Source organism: Balaenoptera ricei, chromosome 11 (genome assembly GCF_028023285.1).
Source record: "Balaenoptera ricei isolate mBalRic1 chromosome 11, mBalRic1.hap2, whole genome shotgun sequence".
Taxonomy (NCBI): Eukaryota; Metazoa; Chordata; class Mammalia; order Artiodactyla; family Balaenopteridae; genus Balaenoptera; species Balaenoptera ricei.
The window spans coordinates 60,766,383-60,785,643 of NC_082649.1; the positions used below are offsets into that span (position 1 = coordinate 60,766,383).

Consider the following 19,261-nt stretch of genomic DNA (forward strand, 5'->3'; position numbering starts at 1 on the left):
ACATCTCCCTCCCTGCCCACAACTCCCAGTTCTCAAGACCCCCTCCCCTTGATCCCCCCTATTGCCTCCATCGCCTCTTCCCATCCAGCTTCAATCCCACAGCCCTCCCTCTGTGGTACTTTCATGACACCCACAGGACAAAACCCAATTCTGCACAAAACCAACAGTCCACCTTACTCTGCCCTGCAGCTGGGCTCCGGGGGGTAAGGGGCAATCACAAAGCATGATGGGCAGACGGAGAGCCCTAGAATGCCGTGGGCTCCCAGGCTCACCGCGCTCGGCACCCCATCTCCTCCTCCAGCACGGTGCCCAGGGGTGCCAGGGAAGGAAGTCCGATGGGCTGGATGGGGTCTGAAACAGCCTCTCCCTGGGCGGTAAACTAGGGTAACACAGCCTCTGCGCAGCTTCCAGGTGCCCAGAGTGGGAGCGGGCTGGTCCTCTTTCCTTCCCTCCTCTCCCAGAGGTCATGTCCCTCCCGAAGACTCCCAGGAACTCCCAGCCTTCAGGCCTCCTCTTCACTCCATTCCTCTCCCTGCCCGTTTACCTCCATCTAAGAATTCAGGAGATGTCCTGCACAGAGACTGCAGGCAGAGTGAGACAGGCCCTCCTCCCTCCATCCCCTCACCTGCAAGCTCACACCTCCACGACACCACGACACCTTCACGGTTTTGCTTCTAGCAAAACCCCCCCCCCCCCGTGTTTCCCAATGAGCATTACAAAGCCCTTCATTATCACAGGAAGCCTGTTACCTAAGACACTACAGCGGAAAGGGCCAGCTTTACAACAGGCCAACCTCACCTCTTCCACATGCTGGAAAACACTAAAGAACATTAACGCAGCACTGCCTGTAACCTGCTGTCTTTACCTAAGAGGTTCTGATTGAACGGGACGGCGAGGCTTACCAAGTCTTCACCGAGATCCACCTCCCTTGTAAAATTTTTTTTACAGGGCAAAAAAGAAAAAACTGTAAATGTTTCTTTTTATGCAGTGGGGGAGGGGAAGAGCAGGGAAAGGAAGGAGAGAAGGGAAGGAGTAGGGAGATGGGGAAACAGGTAGCACAGAGGAGAGAAAAGGAGTGGGAGGAAAAAGAAAGAGGTGGAGAGAAGAAGGGGGACGCAGTGGCGAGAGGAAGAAAGAAGAAAAGGAGAGAAGAAAGGAAAACTTTAAGTAAAAGTTCTCCAAGAGTGCCCTCTGGAACCAGAAAGCCTGCTGGCCCCTGTCTCTATCGATTTCCCTATTCTGGACATTTCACATGTGACCTTTTGTGTCTGGCTTCTTTCACCAAGCATACTGTTTTCAAGGGTCATCCATGCCATAGCATGCATCAGTACTTCATTCCTTTTTATTCCTGAACTATCTATACTCCATGGTATGAATATACCACACTTTGTTTACCCATTCATCCGTTGATAGACATTTGGGTTGCTTCTACTTTTTGGCTACTGTGAATAACGCTGCTTGGAACACTCACATAAAGTTTTGTGTGTGGAATTATGTTTTCATTTCTCTTGGGGACATAACTAGGAGTAGAATTGGTAAGTCAAACAGTAACTAGTATGTTGAACCTTTTGAGGAACTACCAGACTGTTTTCCACTGTGCAAGCTTTCACCTTGACTGCAACCTCACGAGGGACCCTGAGCCAGAGCCACCTAGCTAAGCTACTCCTCAATTCCTGACCCACAGAAATAGGTGAAACTATAAATGTTTGTTGTTTCAAGCTGCCAAGGTTTGCAGAAGTTGGTTACACAGCAAGAGATAACTAACAGATGAGAATTAAACGAAGTTAGACACAAAAGGTGTTTAGGACAGTGTCTAGCACATAATAAGTGCTCTATCAATGTTAGCTCCTATTATCACTGTATCTTCCCACCACAGGGCCTTTGCTTACGCTATTTTCACTGCTTGGAATGCTCTTTCCCTCCCTCCCTCCCTGCTAACGCCTACTTATCCTTCAGATTTCTGCCAAGACTACTTCCCCACAGAAAACCTTCTTAGAAATGCCACTTCAGGGAATTCCCTGGTGGTCCAGTGGTTAGGACTCTGCACTTTCACTGCCAAGGGCCTGGGTTGGATCCCTGGTCAGGGAACTAAGATCCCACAAGCCACGTGGCGTGGCCAAAAAAAAAAGAGGAAGAAATGCCACTTCAGAAATCCCCTTTACACAATCTCTTAGCACCCTGTACTTCTGTGAATATCAAACATAGTCATAGTTAAATCGTAATCTGTGTAACTATTTTCAAGACATTTTTTCCTCTTCCGAAATATAAAAGAATCTCAACCTGGCACACCGCCCTACCCTCTGTACACACAAGGAAATCTCAAGAACACCTCTTAAAGGCCAACAACCCACTAGAAAAATGAGCAAAGACAAAAAACAGGCTGTTTGCAGAAAACGAGATAGAACAGAAAGGAGGCAGAGACTCATTCATAATTAAAAGGAAACAAAATAAGATGAAATACCATTTTTTATGACTATCTGATTAACCGTGATGAAAACGGTTGATCAAACTCAGAGACCGCCACTTCCCCACGTGGGTGCTGGGCACTTAATGGGTGCAGGCTCTCTGGAGGGCCGTGCTGTGAGGCGCACAAAATCCCAAAAGCACATTTCCCGTTAGCCCACAGACACGCAGGGTAAGTGACCCAAAAGATGCGCATGCAAGAACGCTGTTCCTTGGAGCACTGTTGAAAAGCAAACACTGGAAACAACTTAAAGCATCCGTCAAGGGGGGACCGACAAAAACAGAGGCTCTGGGCTTCCCTGGTGGCGCAGTGGTTGAGAGTCCGCCTGCCAATGCGGGGGACACGGGTTCGAGTCCTGGTCTGGGAGGATCCCACATACCACGGAGCAACTGGGCCCGTGAGCCACAACTGCTGAGCCTGCGCGTCTGGAGCCTGTGCTCTGCAACGGGAGGGGCCGCGATAGTGAGAGGCCCGCGCACCGCGATGAAGAGTGGCCCCCGCTTGCCGCAGCTGGAGAAAGCCCTGGCACAGAAACGAAGACCCAACACAGCCATAAATAAAATAAATAAATAAAATTAAAAAAAAAAAAAAAAAAAAAAAACAGAGGCTCTTTTTTGGCCGCTGAGTGGCGCGTGTGATTAACTCCCTGCCCTTATAGCTGCTACTTGCACAGCAACCCTGCCTGCAGGAGCAGTGCCTGCCTGCTTACTACGTACCCTAATGAGGCCAGGTCCACCAAGCTACCATCAGAATCCAGGCTCCATCATTTTAATTTAGTTTCTCCTTTACATTACAGTAAGGCATTACACCGGTTCTTCCAAGATGATGTGTTTAGAGGGATTCGTTACCTATTAATTTCTGATTAATAAAGGAGGAACTACACAACGTTTGTTATTAAAAAAAAAAACATGTCTGAGAACAGCTGGTTTAAATAACTGGAGATGATAACGATACAGCCAGACGAGTGACTGTGGAGCCATTGCAAAGCATAAGGCAATATTCTATGTACTGTAATGAAACAATCATAAGTAATAGTTAATTTTTTTTAATGCAGATTAGGGTATATGGTATGGTCCCATTCGTGTATTTTTAGAAAAGGAATTATGTGCATAAAAGCTTCCTGGAATGATTTTTTTTAATGGTTAAACTGTACAGATGGAAGAGTGACTGTTACCCTACGTTGACTATGCTTTGGTACAATTCCAAGTTTTACCATTTGCATGTGTTACTTTTATCATTTAAAACCCTAGTTAAATGAAATTATTAGAAGAGAAAAATCCACAGTGAAGGAAGTTAAATAGGGTCAGAAAACAACACTACTGGATTGTAAACCCAAGGATGCCTGGTTTACATGACAGGACAGGCCACCCCAATCTGCACCTCCTTAAAGGTGAGGGTGGTAACAGTACCTGCCTGGCAGGATTGTGCTGAGAAAAAAGTGAGTTTCCAGAGCAGTGCCTGGAAGCCTGCCGGGCACAGAGCAACTACTCAATAAGTGTCAGCCATTGCTAGGATCTGTGATGGCTGTCAACTTGACTGAGCCATGGGGTACCCAGATATCTGGCCAAACGTTATTCTGGGTGTTTCTGTGTGCGTGTTTTGGGATGAGATTAAGATTTAAATCGGTAGACTGAGTAGAGCAGATTCCCCTCCATGACGTGGGCAGGCCTCATCCGATCCACTGAAGGTCTGAATAGAACAAAAAGGCTGACTCTCCCTCGAGTAAGACAGAATTCCTCCTGCCTGACTGCCCTCAGGCTGACATCAGCTTTTTCCTACCTTTGGACTCAAACTGAAATAGTGTCTCTCCCTAGGATGTCGAGGCTGCTAATCTTTGGACTGGAATTACACCACCGGTTCCCCTGGGTCTCCAACTTGCCAACTACAGATCTTGGGACTGTTAGCCTCCATAATTGTGTGAGCCAATTCCTTACAATATGATATATATATATATCTATCATCTCCTATTGGTTTTCTCAGGAAAGCCCTGACTAATACAAGATTTATGAAACTTGATTTGTTCCAGGTCTAATTACAGTTGCAAAGTTTCTGTTCGTAATAGTTTCACTTGATTTGCTCGAGTTTGTCAGTGTTCACAGAAGATCAGACGTCAGAGAAGAAAGTCAAGTTTCTCTGGGCCGTGAGTCCCAGAGTCACCAGTGAACTGTGTGGCTGGGGGAACATCCAAACCCAGCCGCAAGGCACACCCAGCACCCTCTCTTGCTGAATCCCTGGCAAGCCCCTACAGCAAACCTCCGCAGAGTGGGACACACGGGGTGCTGAGGGCAGAGGCCCACATCTGGCCGCTCCAGTCCCACTAAAGAGCATCTTGAACAAAGTGTGTGTGAAGTGACACTTGCTCTAATACTTGCAAAACAAATTAATGTAAATCCATTACAAAAACTTGGCATCTAAAAAAACACCCTGAGGAATATTATTCGTGGCTGGGATCAACGTCCTGAAGCCCCTGCAAAGCACCCCTGATCAATTCTTTAATAAGATTACTCTTTATTTTTATTGTAATTTATTATTGGCCAGCTTCCTAAAATGGTTTAAAGTAGGCAAAGACTAACACCAATACATTAGGTGCATTAAAAACCTGCTTCAAATTCAGAACGAAACCAATTAGGAGGATAAAAATATAGCAGGCACCTGCAACTGTAGCCTCCCAATCACGTGTCAAGAATCTTACTAATACATTTTAACTAAATTTTACAGTATATGTCAAAACCTTGTGTGATAAATATTCTACCCACTCACCTAAGGATGAGGAACGGAGGAGAAGCAAGGTCAGCTGGTAACTCTCAAAACCATTTACAGCATGTTTAAAAGGCAAATGTGAATGTTTTGTGTTTTGCTGAAGATTAAGTGTTAGCTCTAAAATCAGCATAACAAGGCCCTCCTCCTGCACTGCATTTGCAAAAACAAACCAACTGCTAAACAGGGGCCATTCCACTGAGAGAAGAAGCAAAGAACATTTCTAAGTTATAAATTTGAAAAAAACTTGTAATTCCCTAGATTCTAATTGACGTTTTCGCCCTCTGTGAAAAAAGGGATGTTTCACTGTCCATTCTTTTCTGTTTCACTTAGCCAAGTAAGTACCATTTACATCATACATTTTCAGTGGAAAACACAGTAAAAATTTTATACTAGACAGGAATTGACAAGCAAGATTTTACATTCAATTCATAAAAGAAGTCCATAATACTTTAACTTGAGCATGTTTTCAGAGGACAAATCATCAACTCTGATGGCTTTAAATCAGTGATAGAAAAGGAACAAATCTGAAATGGTGGCCCTGTGATGACAAGGACACCAGACAGGACAGTTCCCATAAGCATAGTGGCAGCAATCCTGTCCCGGGTCACAGCGAGTCATTTCCACCTCTGCCCACCTCCAGGGCTCTGAGGGAGAGACCAGAGCTCATCTACGGACACCAGCAAAAAGCTGGCCTCGAACAGATGCTGGTTGAACAGAATTATCGAACAAGCCTCAAAATACTTTAAATACACAGACACACACACACACACACACACACACACACACACACACCCCCACAGCATCTCCATAATCTCCCATCCAGAGTCTCATCTGTCTTGAAACCTAAAACTGAATGGAACAGGGCAAGAGGAGCTCATGCCTCTGAGGAACTCACTGGCTCGTGGCCCAGCAGATTGTGAGTAACAGCATATAGACAGGACAGAAAGCAGACGGGTCATCAATCATCAGACTCTGATCAGCCTGGAGGAAGTGAGAAACTTCAGCCCCACATCAAGAGACAAGCCAGAGCACAACTGATTAGCAAGCTCGCCGTCACCGGGGTGTGGATGGAGGTACAGGGCCAAGCACATTTCGTACAGAAAAAAAGAAAAGTGGGGCAGAAAAGAGGGAAGAGAGGGTGGGGGGGAGACCCTGCCTGACTCTGTTCTTCACCTCCTGAAAAATTCCTTGCTGACCCAGACACCAGGTGAAGCTTTAAGAAACCAGGATAAGATACAGGATCAGGAAAATCAGTAGGAGAGGCCAGAAGGGGCCTCAGAGATTGTGGTCAGCCGCTGCAGAGAATTTCAAAGAGCAAGGTGGTGGAGTCCAGAAGCCTGGTCCCAACTCAGGCCCGCTGCTCATGGCCCTGCAGGGGCCACCTGCCTCCCCTGCGCCTGGATGAGGGGCTGAGCGGTGAGCAGCCTCCAAGGTCCCTCCGCTCTGCCTGTCAATAACTCGATACTGCAATTCCCCACCCCAGGTCCAAGGACAACCTGCCAAGCCGAACAGAACAGGAGAGAAACAACTTTCCCTGTGGCCTTTTCACCCTTCCGGCCACAACTTTCACAAAGAAAAGCAACAGTGGACATGCCAGGCAAACACACTTACCGCATGAGCTTGTCCGAAGGAGCCTGCCTGGGCAGAGTCTTGGCAGAGGCTGGGCCCTCACGGGCTGCCCAAACTGAAATACCAATGCCATGTGCAGAAAGAAACTCCAACAGCAATTCAGAGCGAACAGTGATCCCCCATTAGCACCCAACCCAGGCAGCACCTCGGCACAGCCAGCTCCTGCACCTACTCAGCAGTTCTCTGAGCCTGCTTGTTGGGGCAAATTCTAAGACTACTCGCTGCCCTGGAAGCACAATGGGTTACGTAACTAGAGGCAGCGTGTGGGCACCCTATCGGCTCATCTTGTTAAACTGCCCCAAGCAGAAAATGACGCACCCCAAAATGTGATATCCCTAGGTTGAGGGTAAGGGGAGGGAGAGGGGGAGCAGGGCTTTGTGATGGGCATTTGGGCTTTGCCTAAAAATTAAAGAGGAACAAAAAGCCTGCTGTTCGTCTCAGCGCTCCCCAGGAACTGTGGGTGGCGTGGATTTATTAGAGGCCGGGTGCCAAACGGTCTCCCAGGACTGCACTTGGCAAAGCCCTTGGAGTCCACATACGCATTCTCGGAGAAACTCCAGATCTCTGGAAAATGTTTTCTGTTTTGTGTCTTCCTCTCAGTGACCGACAAATAAGACTTGAACCTGAGCGTGTTCTGCGTTGTCTGGCTGCACCTTAAACACGTAACAGTGTCTGTGTTTACCCTCCTGTTTACCAAGCCACTGCCAAACGTGACAGCACTGAGCTGTTTCTCAGCTGTCCTAAGGTGCTTGCTACACAGGTTCCAGCAAAGAACCCCCAGTTACCGTGCCCCATAGCGTTTGAAGTTTCAGCACTGCAATTCTGCCATTACTTTGCCCTCGGTTGTCATGTTCAAATCGAAACTACTTTCACAAGCTAAATGTTTCCCGGATTTCACTGGCACAGATGCCACTAGAATCCCAGTGATTAGCTTGTGTGTTTAGACAAATGAAGACGCAGTTGGGACACTGCCTCCTCCGAGAAGCCCTCCTAGTCTCCCGGATCCTCTCCCCTCCAAGGCTCACCCAGGCACCCTCCCTGATGCTCTCCCATGTGCTGTGCTTATCACTGGTGTTAACCATTCTGCACAGCCTATTTCTACTCGCTCATCTATGTCCCCACCAACTGGACAGTATTCCTTGGGGCGGGGGGCAGGTGGCAGGCAACACATACGCTGGGGGTCATGACCTACATGCAAGCCCCACCCCTTAGAGCTCAGGATCTTAGGCCGGATGCTGAACCTTTCCTGATTTAGTCTCTTTACCTAAACAGTCTGAACCTTTCCTGATTTAGTCTCTTTACCTAAACAGTCTCCACTTAATGGGGATGCAGTACTAATTAAATGACACAACTCATTCATTCAGCAAATGTTTACTGAGCACTGGCCACAGGCAGGCGCTCTTTCAGACACTGGGACTCAGTGGTGCACAAAGTCCTTGCCCTTAGCGAGTTTCTACTCTACGGCAAGTTTGGTCAACGACACACAAACATGTAGTACTCACGGCTAAGTACGGGGAGACAGCTAAAGCAGGTAAGGGAGATGGGGAAGGTGGGTGTGGACCACCCTCTATGCAGGGGAGTCACCAAAGGCCTCTAAGGAAATGCCATTTGGAGAAAGTAAAGAAGGAATCAGGAGGACATCTGGGGTTAAGGCGATCCAGGTGCTGAGCAGCAGCAAGAACAAAGGCCCTGAGGTGGGATGTTCCGGGTGTACCCAAGAATTAGTGAGGAGGCCGGTGTGTCTGGAATGGAGCGAGTGAAGAGGCGATAGGTCAAAGGGGCACCGGGAGCCCTGTCACTGAGGCCACGGTCAGAAGGGAGCCCGCTGGAGGTTTGGAGCACAAGACTTAAACCACCTGACGTTGTATTTAAAAAGCCACTCCTTTGGCTGGGCAGAGATTGGACTGCACAGAGGCAAGGAGGGAAACAGGAGGCCCAGTGAGGAGCCCACCGCAATGATCCGGGCGTGAGATGAGGGCAGCTTAGACCAGGGTAGTTACTGTGGGGTTGGTGAGAACCAGTCAAACTCTGGACACACTGGGAACAAAGAGTCTGAACAGACTTCCCAGCAAACCAGGGTCTGAAAGAAATACAGAGGTCATGAATCCTTCCAAGGCTTCTGGCCTGGGCAACTGGAAGGATGTAAGTACCATTTAGAAAGGCCGCAAAGAAAGCAGGTGGAGGGGGAAATCAGGAGTTCATTTCTGGCCAAGTTAGTCAGAGATGCCCATCAGGCGTCCAAGAGAAAGTGCTGTTATGTGGAGTCAGACCGACACATCTGGCCTTCGGGGCAAAGGTCCAGTCTGAGGACAGGAACTGGAGAGTGCTTAGTGTAGAAGCAGATTCTAACTCCCGGAGCCCGCGTGAGATCACTTAGGGCGTGGGGCACTCGAGACAGTGAAGGGCTGAGCCCCGGGGCCCCCAAGGTTCCCAGAGGGGAGCAGCTAGCAAGGTCGGGACCCAAAGCCAAGGGAGGACCGTATTTCCAGGAGAAGGGGGGGTGGTCGGCAGTGTCAACTCCTGCTGAAAAGGCTAAGGATGGACCCCTGAACCGAACGAGGCCGTCAGCACTGGGGGCACGGTGGGGTCACAAGCCTGCTCGCGGTGGACACAGGAGAAAAAACAGAGCAAACCGAAGAGCAGAGACACAGACGCTAGCTGCAGGGAAAGCAGAGCAAAGAAGGATTCTTTTTAAGAAGGGAGAGATGATAGCATGCTTTTGTGCTAACAGGAAAGATCCAGGAGCAAGGAGAAACGGATGGTGTAGTAGAGAGAGGGCGGGGGCCGGAAGCGTGTCCTTCAGGGGACAGGCAAGCAGCGGTAGGATTTAGTGCACAAGTGGAGGGGAGGCCCCTGGTGCAACCGGGAGCTCAGGGGTTCAGCTCCCAGGCATTCGGCTGGGATCCCGGCACCTTCACGCCCCTCACACCCAGGAAGCTCTTGACATGGGGTGGGGCTGGGGGCCCTCAATGCCTGACTGGAGAGAGAACAGGGAAAAGCTACTGGAAGCAAATCTGCACCTTTTAAACTGTCATTGGGCGTTACTTCAAACAGCAGTATGAAAGCAAACAATGCAGACAAGACGAGAACTGGGCAAAAACTTCGATACGAACGCAACTGGATTTATCATTATGCCCCTCACTGCTGTTCCACACACCATCCCACACCATTCCCACTCAGAGCCCCCTCCTGTGCTGGCTCCAGGCAGTTGTCTCAATGATCCCTTGAGGAAGGACACAAGCGAGAGCTCTGCTACAATGTGCCTGAATAGCAGATTGTTGCCAGTGCGCAGGGCGGGGCTGGGGGGTGGGGGGGTGAGTGCCCTGCTCTCAAGACACTGGGAAGGCATGACTGACAAAACTTGACAAAGTTTTTGTCTGTGCAAAACTTGACAGTGTACGAAGGGCGCTGCAGGGAGCTCCCCACTGCTGCAGCCCACAGCATCACGGCATGATATTTCCATTACACCTATCTTATGTCCGAAGAAACTGAGCCTCAGAGAGAGGGGCAAGGGGCCAAACCACACTGAGCCCCACTACGGGCCAGGGACGCTGCTCAAGGTTCAGTGATCCCGCCTCTAACCTTCACGACAGTTCTATGAGGTGTTGTCTTCATCTCAGACAGGTCAGTTCTGGATGGCCGGTCTCATGATCCCAAAGCTCAGACTCTTTGCACTTTGGTAGTCCCTCCCCACTCTCCACATCCCTCCCCCGGGACCCACTCCTACGGCCCCACCCTTCCCCGGTCCTCACTGACTCCCCCACCCCACCCTTCCCCGGTCCTCACTGACTCCCCCACCCCACCCTTCCCCGGTCCTCACTGACTCCCCCACCGTCCCTGGCGGGGAGAGGCGCCCTTACCAGTGATGGTGCAGGCATCCCGGTACCCTCTGCAGCCGGGAGCATCTTCCACAGCCTCGCTTACATAGTGTTCCTCAGGGATGCCCGGGCTGCAGGCTAGGACTGCATGGTTGGACGCCTCCGAAGGGGGCACAGAGTTGGCCAAAGTGTCGTCGTGCAGAGCTGTGGCGTCCAGCTTGGCAGGTTTCACGGGGAGGCGCCCACTGCCATCGGGGACCCCGCTGCCGGAGTCAGGGGCAGTCGGGCAGACGGCCCCCAGGAGGTCTGGCACACCAGCAGCGGCTCCTCACGGGGAATCTACGGGACAATCCAGAGAGAGGAGCTCAGTGACTTAGAGTCTCTGAAAAAAAAAAGAACAGAATCTTCAGAAAATAAGGACCCCGAGATGATGTGGGATCAGACTGTAAATTCTGTTTCCTTCAAGCCAAGGTACTTCCAATTGAATTCTTCAGTTTCGATAAAAGAATTGCAAGTGAAGTTCCATTCAACCAATCAGGTACCGGTATAGAACAAAATACAGAGTGTGTGGCTTCATTTACTAACTGAAACCTGTCTTGAAGCAGCTCTAAGCAAATCAACAGACTGGATCACAGCTAAAATGATGGCACCTACCCTGAAATGAGCATACCCAGGTCACCTGGCAGCCAAATGGATTGTGGGAAGAGATATGCATGAGCATCCTGGGGAAGACATGCATCCCTCTAAAAAAAAGGCATCTTTTTTTTGTATACTGAATTATGTAAGATGTGATATCTCTCTTAAACCCTTTCCAACCACCGTACATTCTCAACTCTCCAAGAACTTTAAGGCATGCCCCAACCTTAAGCTACGGAATGAAACTAGAAGACTCCTTTAAGAATATGATGCAAACTGCAGACCTTATGCCAAAAAAACACACGCAGGTTCAGGAAGATCAGCCCATTCATAGGCTCTCGGGGATCCAAGGGCAGCCGGTTAAGACTCTGGGGATTAGCAGGTCACTCTCTCTAGAGGCCATTGCAGCAACATCAGCCTGACCCAGGGTCCACACCCCCGCTTAAAATCTGGATGGGCCTAAAAAACACCTGCTAGAAAAGGGATGGTGTATGGCAGAGGATACTGAGAACCCCACTTGGTTCCAGTAACAGTGAACCTACATGCAAGAGATGTCTCCACACATTTCAGGAGAGCGCTACTGCCTTAGACATTAACTTTCAATTCAGCCACGGCCTCTTTCCTCCCAGCCCACCTCCACATACCACATACTGTGGGTATGCACACATATACCCAGAAAAAATGCCAAACATGACCATCATGAACAAGACAGAAAGCCTGAGAAACATTCTTTAGCACGACAGTTCTCAAAGTGTGGCCTGAGAACCCCTGGGGTTCCCTGAGACCAGTTTAAACAGTCTGCAAGGTCAAAATGATTTTCTAAGGTAATTTCACTCTCATTCTCTCATAGATGGTATGATGGAGCTCTCCAGAGACTTCCATGATGTGTGATGATGCCTTTGCTCTGAAGGTTAACGAAGGGCATGTGTACTTCTGAGTCCCTGTGGTTTAAAATTTTCTGCTTTGACTTCTAATACAATATATGTAAATCAAGCTGACACACATGAACAAAACCTCTTAGGGATCCTCAATCATTTTCCTGGGACCAAGAAAGTTTGAGAATTATTGTTCTAGTAATGATACATTTACAGTTCTTTTTTTTTTAATAAGAAAAAAAGAGAAAAAAGAGGAAAGTTAACAGAGATTTACTCGACATGGTGTAGTCAGTGATGAAGGGAAACTACAGCCCTCAGTACGAAGTTATTTACCAAAATACACCAAGAGTTCCTATTGTAAATGGTGATAAACTCCCTGCCGTCACTAAAATGAACACACAGATATAAAGTGGGAAGAGGTATGGGAGCCTGTACATCCCTGGTGAAAAGTGATAGGGAACCAGAGATAACAACAGGATTGTATTGACAACATCTCCTCAGTGATTCAAGTACAGACAAACGGAGAAGCTGCCTAGTAAGAAAAAGCCTGGAATTCTCCAGAAGAACTCCCAAGATATTCTGGGCAGCAGAGGCCTGAGGGGGTAGACTAGAAGACCTTCCAGAAGGGAACCAATTAAGCTATTGTTATAGGGCACTCTGAGATATTTAAAGACATAACGACCCCACTCTTCCCAAGGAGCTGCAAGTACTTGGACCACACCTTGTGAGCTATCACTAATAAGTAGATGGACAAAAAGAACTCAGAGGTGGGAAAGACAAGCTGAAGTAGGCACAGCAGTGAAATTAAACCAGGGACACTTAAAATTAATACATGTTATTCACAAACCTGAAGCCTAGAAGAAGAAAAATGGGCAAAGGATTTGAAGATTCTCTCCCCTCCCCCCCAAAAAAGAAGTATACAAACACACACACCAAACATTTTCAGGACCCTTAATTGTGATCCAAAAAAATCTCTTTATCAGACTGACAAACATTTAAAAACTATAACAATGCTCAATTTGATAAGACTTTTAAGAAACTTATAGTGGAGAGAGGGGTAATAAATTCAGAAGGACAGCTTGGCTAAATGCATGTGGCTTTTTGGCCCGAGGATGCACAGATCAAGGGCGCTTATCACAGTGAAAGGCTAAGAACAAGCTAACACGTAACAGAGAGGATGAAGCCAATTACGGTGCAGCCACAGAGACGTGAACTCTGCAGCTGCAAAAAGGAAGTCTCAGAGCAGGTATGAATTCATCAGCGTGGAAGGATGCTCTACACAGAGAAATGGTAGGTAATGAACATGGGCTCTAAAAGGTTTTGAAAACTCATTAATGGATTGAACCCTCATTCGAATTTTCTTTAATCTGTACTTTGACGCAGTCTATATGATCCTTACACAGAAGTTTGAAATAGTTTCTCCCTTTGCAAAATGCCATTGCCCCCCTGAAATCAATAGGGTTTTTTTTTTAAATTGAAATATAGTTGACATACCATATTCTGTTAGTTTCAGGTGTACTACATAGTGATCTGACATTTGCATACATTATGAAATGATCACCATGAGTCTAGTAGCCATCTGTCCTCACCAATCAATCTGGTTTTTAAAACAAAGGGTCAAAAACATAAAGATTTCTTAAAGAGAACTTCAGTCATGGATTTTACAACTTTTGCTTTCATCTTCTATAAAATGAGGGAGTTGGCCTAAATCAGCCCCAAATTACTACTGTCCCTCCTCCTAGTACCTTTGCTTCAACTTACAGCTGTCATACACTAACTCAGAAACATGTTGTTATAGCCAAATAGTTCAAGTAAGTGCAAACATTTTCTCAAAAAAACAAATTTTGGAGACACCAGCCCGTGCTCACTCAAGCCTCAAAGGGAACTCAAGCAACCACATTCAATTCCAAAGTCCACTTTTTATGGGCAGCAACTGGCAAAGCCTTCAGAAGCTTGAGAAGCCCTCTTTTTTTTTTTTTTAAAGTAGAACAGAACTACTCCAGTTGATTTTTTTTCATCTCAAACCCCAGTTAAAATAATTCAGCACACAGGGGCTTCCCTGGTGGCGCAGTAGTTGAGAATCTGCCTGCCAATGCAGGGGACACGGGTTCGAGCCCTGGTCTGGGAAGATCCCACATGCCGCGGAGCAACTAGACCCGTGAGCCACAGCTACTGAGCCTGCGTGTCTGGAGCCTGTGCTCCACAACGGGAGAGGCCGCGATAGTGAGAGGCCCGCGCACCGCGATGAAGAGTGGCCCCCGCTTGCCGCAACTAGGGAGAGCCCTAGCACAGAAACGAAGACCCAACATAGCAATCAATCAATCAATCAATCAATCAATCTTTAAAAAAAAAAAAAAATCTATGAAGTGCTCTCACAAATCAATAAGAAAAACAATAGATACCCTAATTGGAAAATGGACTAGACATGAATAGGAATTCACAAAAGAAGAGAAACAAAAGGCCAATGAACATGAAAAAATAAAAAAATAAAAAATAATTCAGCACACAGATGTGTATATTCAGCATTCACATGCATACCAACCTGAGGTCCATCATATCCCATCATTTGTGAATTTTAATTCTCACCATATGATTTTTTTGTCAAAACAGTATTTTTGTTTTATTGTGGTTAAAAACAAACACAAAACATAAAATGTACCATCTTAACCATCTTTAAGCTCAGGAGTGTTAAGTACATTCACATTGTTGTACAACCCATCTCCAGAACACTTTGCATCTTGCAGAAATGAAATTGTATCCATTAACCAATAATTCCCCATTTCCTCTCCTGCCAGCCCAGGGCAGCCATCAGTATGCTGTCTATCTGTATCTCTATGAACTCACTACTCTTAAGTGCCTCCTATAAGAGGGATCCTACTGTATTTGTCTTTTAGTGACTGGCTTATTTCACTTAGCATAATGTCCTCAAGGTTCATCCATGCTGCAGCGTGTCAGAATTTCATTCCTTTTTAGAGGCTGGATAATATTCCACTGTACTGCGAAACCCTTCTTGAAGTAAAAAGATCAATTTTTAGCCCATGAAAATCTAGTGGGAAATAATCTAAATTTCTATCAATACAAAAACAGTTGATAAATTATGGCCCGCCCAAATCACTGGATTTTATAAAATAAGATTATCCACATAAGGCACTTACATCCATGCCAGGTACATATCACATTCTCAAAATAGTCATTATCATTGAAAGTATAATTTCCAGATTCTCAGAATCAGGCACCTTTCTGGACTCTCCGCCAATATTCATATGCCAACATTTCCAAACCTATTATATCATGAAACCTTTTGCCACAGGATACCTGGTCCCATGGCATTTATTTCATGGAAGAGACTTTGGGGAAAGCTTCTCTGTATTTGGCAAACCTCCATACCTTCATCACGCCCTGTCTAGGACTCATCTCTCCCACAGGCTGTGAGCTCCTTGAAAGCATGGGCTGGCCCTGGCACCTGTTAGTTACTGAGTAAATATCTGTAGAATAAATAATAATGAATGAAACAAGGGGTTTGGTCCAAATGACTTTGAGGATTTCCTGAAGCTACGAAGCTGTAGTTCTATGATCCATACAGGAACCAAAGGGTCAAAACTCCCAAATTACACACAGCTAACCCTGAAGATTCACAGAAATCAATGGGGAAACCTTCTGAAACACTCCTGAGGTGTTCCAGGGACGCAGACCACCTCCCATGGGCCCTTCAGAGTGGCTTCAAATGAACCTCACTTCATCCTTTCCAATACAGATCAACATATACCAAATGTGATGTCACGATTAAACGTGTAAGATCATCCGCATACAATAATTCAGGAATCAGGAAGCCTCATTTATAGACCACTCAAAATCTGGGTTGCAAGTCCCTCGCCCAGTTTCTAGAAGAAAGAGTCACAGCAGGTACCCTCTGAGGAGACCCAGGGACCGTGGAGTGCTGAGTGGTGCTGAGAAGGACACCGTAAGGACTCAATTTCCTAGGACAACTGTTTATCAGTGTTTTTATTCATAATGCATTTTTTTCTGCTGCTAACTCAGGATCTCCAACAGCTCAAGGATCAGAAATAAACAGAGCCAGGCATCTGATCAGACTCGCAGAGGAGGCAAGCATCCACTGTAGGAGAGGCCACCCGGCACATGGCCCCAACGACGCCAAAACATCATTTGGGGTGAAGAGGAGAGAGATGAGTTCCTGTAGGTCTCCAGCCTCAGTTTCCTCCTCTCTGAGGTAATAATACCCACACCTCTCGGACTGTTAAACTGATTACGGACACAGATGCAAATAAAGTACCCAACAGAGTGCTAAGCACACAGCAACCCTCCAAGTTCACACACTCTCAAAGTGGTCACCTCCCCCTCAAAATGATTCATTTACTGTCTAAGAGATGTGACCCTTGCATGTTCCTAAATTTTCACAATTTCCCACACCAGTATTCTATAAGGCAGTGCACAACTGTAAAATCTTAACAATATCAACTTTTGCTGAGACTTACGGTGTGCGCCAGATACTATGTCAAGTGCTTTGGAACCCCTAACTTCTACCGCCTGCCGCTGGGTCACCTCCCTCTTAGCTGAGTACTGTTACCAGTTCCATTTTACAGCTGAGGACAAGAATGCTCAGAGAGGTTCAGTAACTTTCCAAAGGTCACAGAGCCAGCAAGAGGGGGAATCCAGGTCTGAACTAAGTGATGGGAACCCCATGGGAAAATGATCCTTGGCACCTGGTTACTTCCCCTCACTCTAATGCACACAGGCATTTGCGAGGCTTCACACGGGGTTCAGGAACAAAGCAGCCACAGCCCTGGATGCTCTCTGGCTCTGGCCAACCCTGGCACACCAAGCAAAAGGCTTCTTTCAGGCAGAGGGAACAAACGAGGCTTAAGCAAAGTGAGAGTGGACGGCCCTGAGAGATGAAAGCGCCTCTGTCTTACTCGATTCTGCTTGGGGAGCCTTTGGGAAGGAGAGATTTTTCTTCGCGGAGGAGTGAGAAATTCTGCAACCTGGTCAAATTTTCAGCAAAAGAGGTGCCAGGAAAAGAAGCAGGAAAAAGTACACAAGGAGGCAGCTTGTTTTGCATTTGAGCTGAGAGGGATCTCCTGCCTCTCGCCTGGGGCCCTTGGCCCAGGTCCAGTGCCTCACTCTTCTCCTCGATTGGTGATCAAGATTCCAGACCCTGGGCTTCCCTGGTGGTGCAGTGGCTGAGAATCTGCCTGCTAATGCAGGGGACATGGGTTCGAGCCCTGGTCTGGGAAGATCCCACATGCCACGGAGCAACTAGGCCCGTGAGCCACAACTACTGAGCCTGCGCGTCTGGAGCCTGTGCTCCGCAACAAGAGAGGCCGCGATTGTGAGAGGCCCGCGCACCACAATGAAGAGTGGCCCCCGCTTGCCGCAACTAGAGAAAGCCCTCGCACAGAAACGAAGACCCAACACAGCCAAAAATAAATTAATTAATTAATAAATAAAGCCCTTACTTCTAAAAAAAAAAAAAAAAAAAGATTCCAGCCCCTAGGCTGTCAAAGAGTACTGACCAAGCTGCTCAAGCCTAACCCAGTTTGCTGCTGACAGAATACATGTGTGCATGATTTCCTTCCTCTCCAGCATGGGATTTTTGTGGCTCAGAACCTGAGCAAAAACTCCGTGGAGCTGTGTGACACTGAGGGGATGGTGTCGCTCCTCTGGGCCTCAGCCACCTCATCTGAACAAAGAAGAGACCGAATGAGCATCAGAAAGCCAGTGGCCTTGCAGATAAGCCATGCCAGGAACCCCAAGTGCAGGCAGGTGGAGCTGCAGGAGGGCTTCTGTGTCCTACTCAGCCCTTCCCCCACTGCCCCAGTGCTATTAGCATGAACCCTCTGCCACCCACATGTAGGCAACTTCTGGCAGGAGAGCCAAGTGCTACTGTGCAGACAGAGCTGCCCTTTGTGAACGCAGATCACCTGTTTCCCAAGGGCTAAAGGAGGTGCTTCCTCCAGGACAAACTCAGAGGTCGTCAGGAGAAAACCAGAACAGAGCTTCAGGGTTGGCGGCCCAACAGGTGACAAGGAGAAGCCCGTGCTGGGTGACCCCCTCCGTGGTCAGCCAGGTGCCTGAGCTTTCAAGGTTTATGTCTGGGGGGCAGAGGCAGCCAATGTATCTGGGGGACTGACTTACTGTCACAGTTCAGCAATACTGAACAAACAGGTCCCAGTGCAGCAAAAGTTTTCAAAAAGGGACAAACTGTTCTCCAGGATCGTATCAGCCCTCTATTGCTATTGTGACAAACTGCCACAAATTTAGTGGCTTGAAATAGTCATTTTTCAAGTCACAGTCCTATAGGTTAGCAGTCTGACACGAGCCTCACCGGGCTCCAGCCGAGGCGTCAGCAGGGCTGCGCTCCTTCCTGGAGCTCCGGGGAAAATCCCGTATCCAGGTTTATTCAGGCTGTTGGCAGAAATCAGTTACTTGTGGTTGCAGGACTGAAGACCATACTTCCATGCTGGCTGTCAGCCAGGGGCTGGCGTTTGTTCCTAGAGGCTGCCCGTGTTCCTTCTCCTGCTTTCCATGGGCTCCTAGAGGCCTCTCTCCAGTCCCTGCATGCGACCCCTACATCTCAGAGCCAGCAAAGACATGTCGAATCCTTCACACACTCTATCTTCTCCTTCTGCTGCATCTTTCTAGTCTCCTCTTCTCTCCTTTTCTGTTTTTAAGGGCTCGTGTGATTACACTTCAGATAAGCCAGGACAATCTCCCTATCTTAAAGTCATGTGACCAACAGCCTTAATTCAATCTGCAAAGTCCCCTCATAGCAGTACCTAGATCATTACTTGACTGACTAACCAGGGGACAGGAGTCTTGAGAGAACAACTTCAGAATCTTGCCGCCCACAAGGGCCTTCAGTTCTAAAGGCATAGTATGCGTTAGAAGCCCCCACTAGCCCCAAGCCTAGTGAGAAGGCAGACCACAGTCAGCCCACAGCCTCCCAGGCCCTTTCAGCCCCAGAGCAAGATGACTTAGACCCAACGATGGGTACCACACAGGACTGGGTTTAGTCCCAGTCCAGCCACCCCCTACTGACTGCAATCCCGGGTCAGGTTCCA

The 19,261-nt window shown here is 47.8% G+C and overlaps 1 protein-coding gene across 10 annotated transcripts in view; it reads right to left on the bottom strand.

Annotated features, from left to right (window-relative positions):
• TRAK1 (trafficking kinesin protein 1) overlaps window positions 1–10,982 on the bottom strand; it is a 102,137-nt gene extending 91,155 nt beyond the window's left edge. For 2 of the 10 annotated variants that reach the window (XM_059939358.1, XM_059939362.1), the window contains exon 1: window positions 10,714–10,982. Coding sequence is in view for 8 of the 10 variants with exons in the window: in XM_059939345.1 (XP_059795328.1) it covers window positions 6,836–6,926 (91 nt within the window). In the remaining 2 variants the exon portion in view is untranslated. Of the gene's footprint in view, window positions 1–6,835; window positions 6,975–10,713 lie in introns of those variants that run through there. The other 8 variants (XM_059939346.1, XM_059939351.1, XM_059939345.1 and 5 more) reach the window with 7 other exon arrangements.
• Between the last annotated feature and the right edge of the window lie 8,279 nt (window positions 10,983–19,261).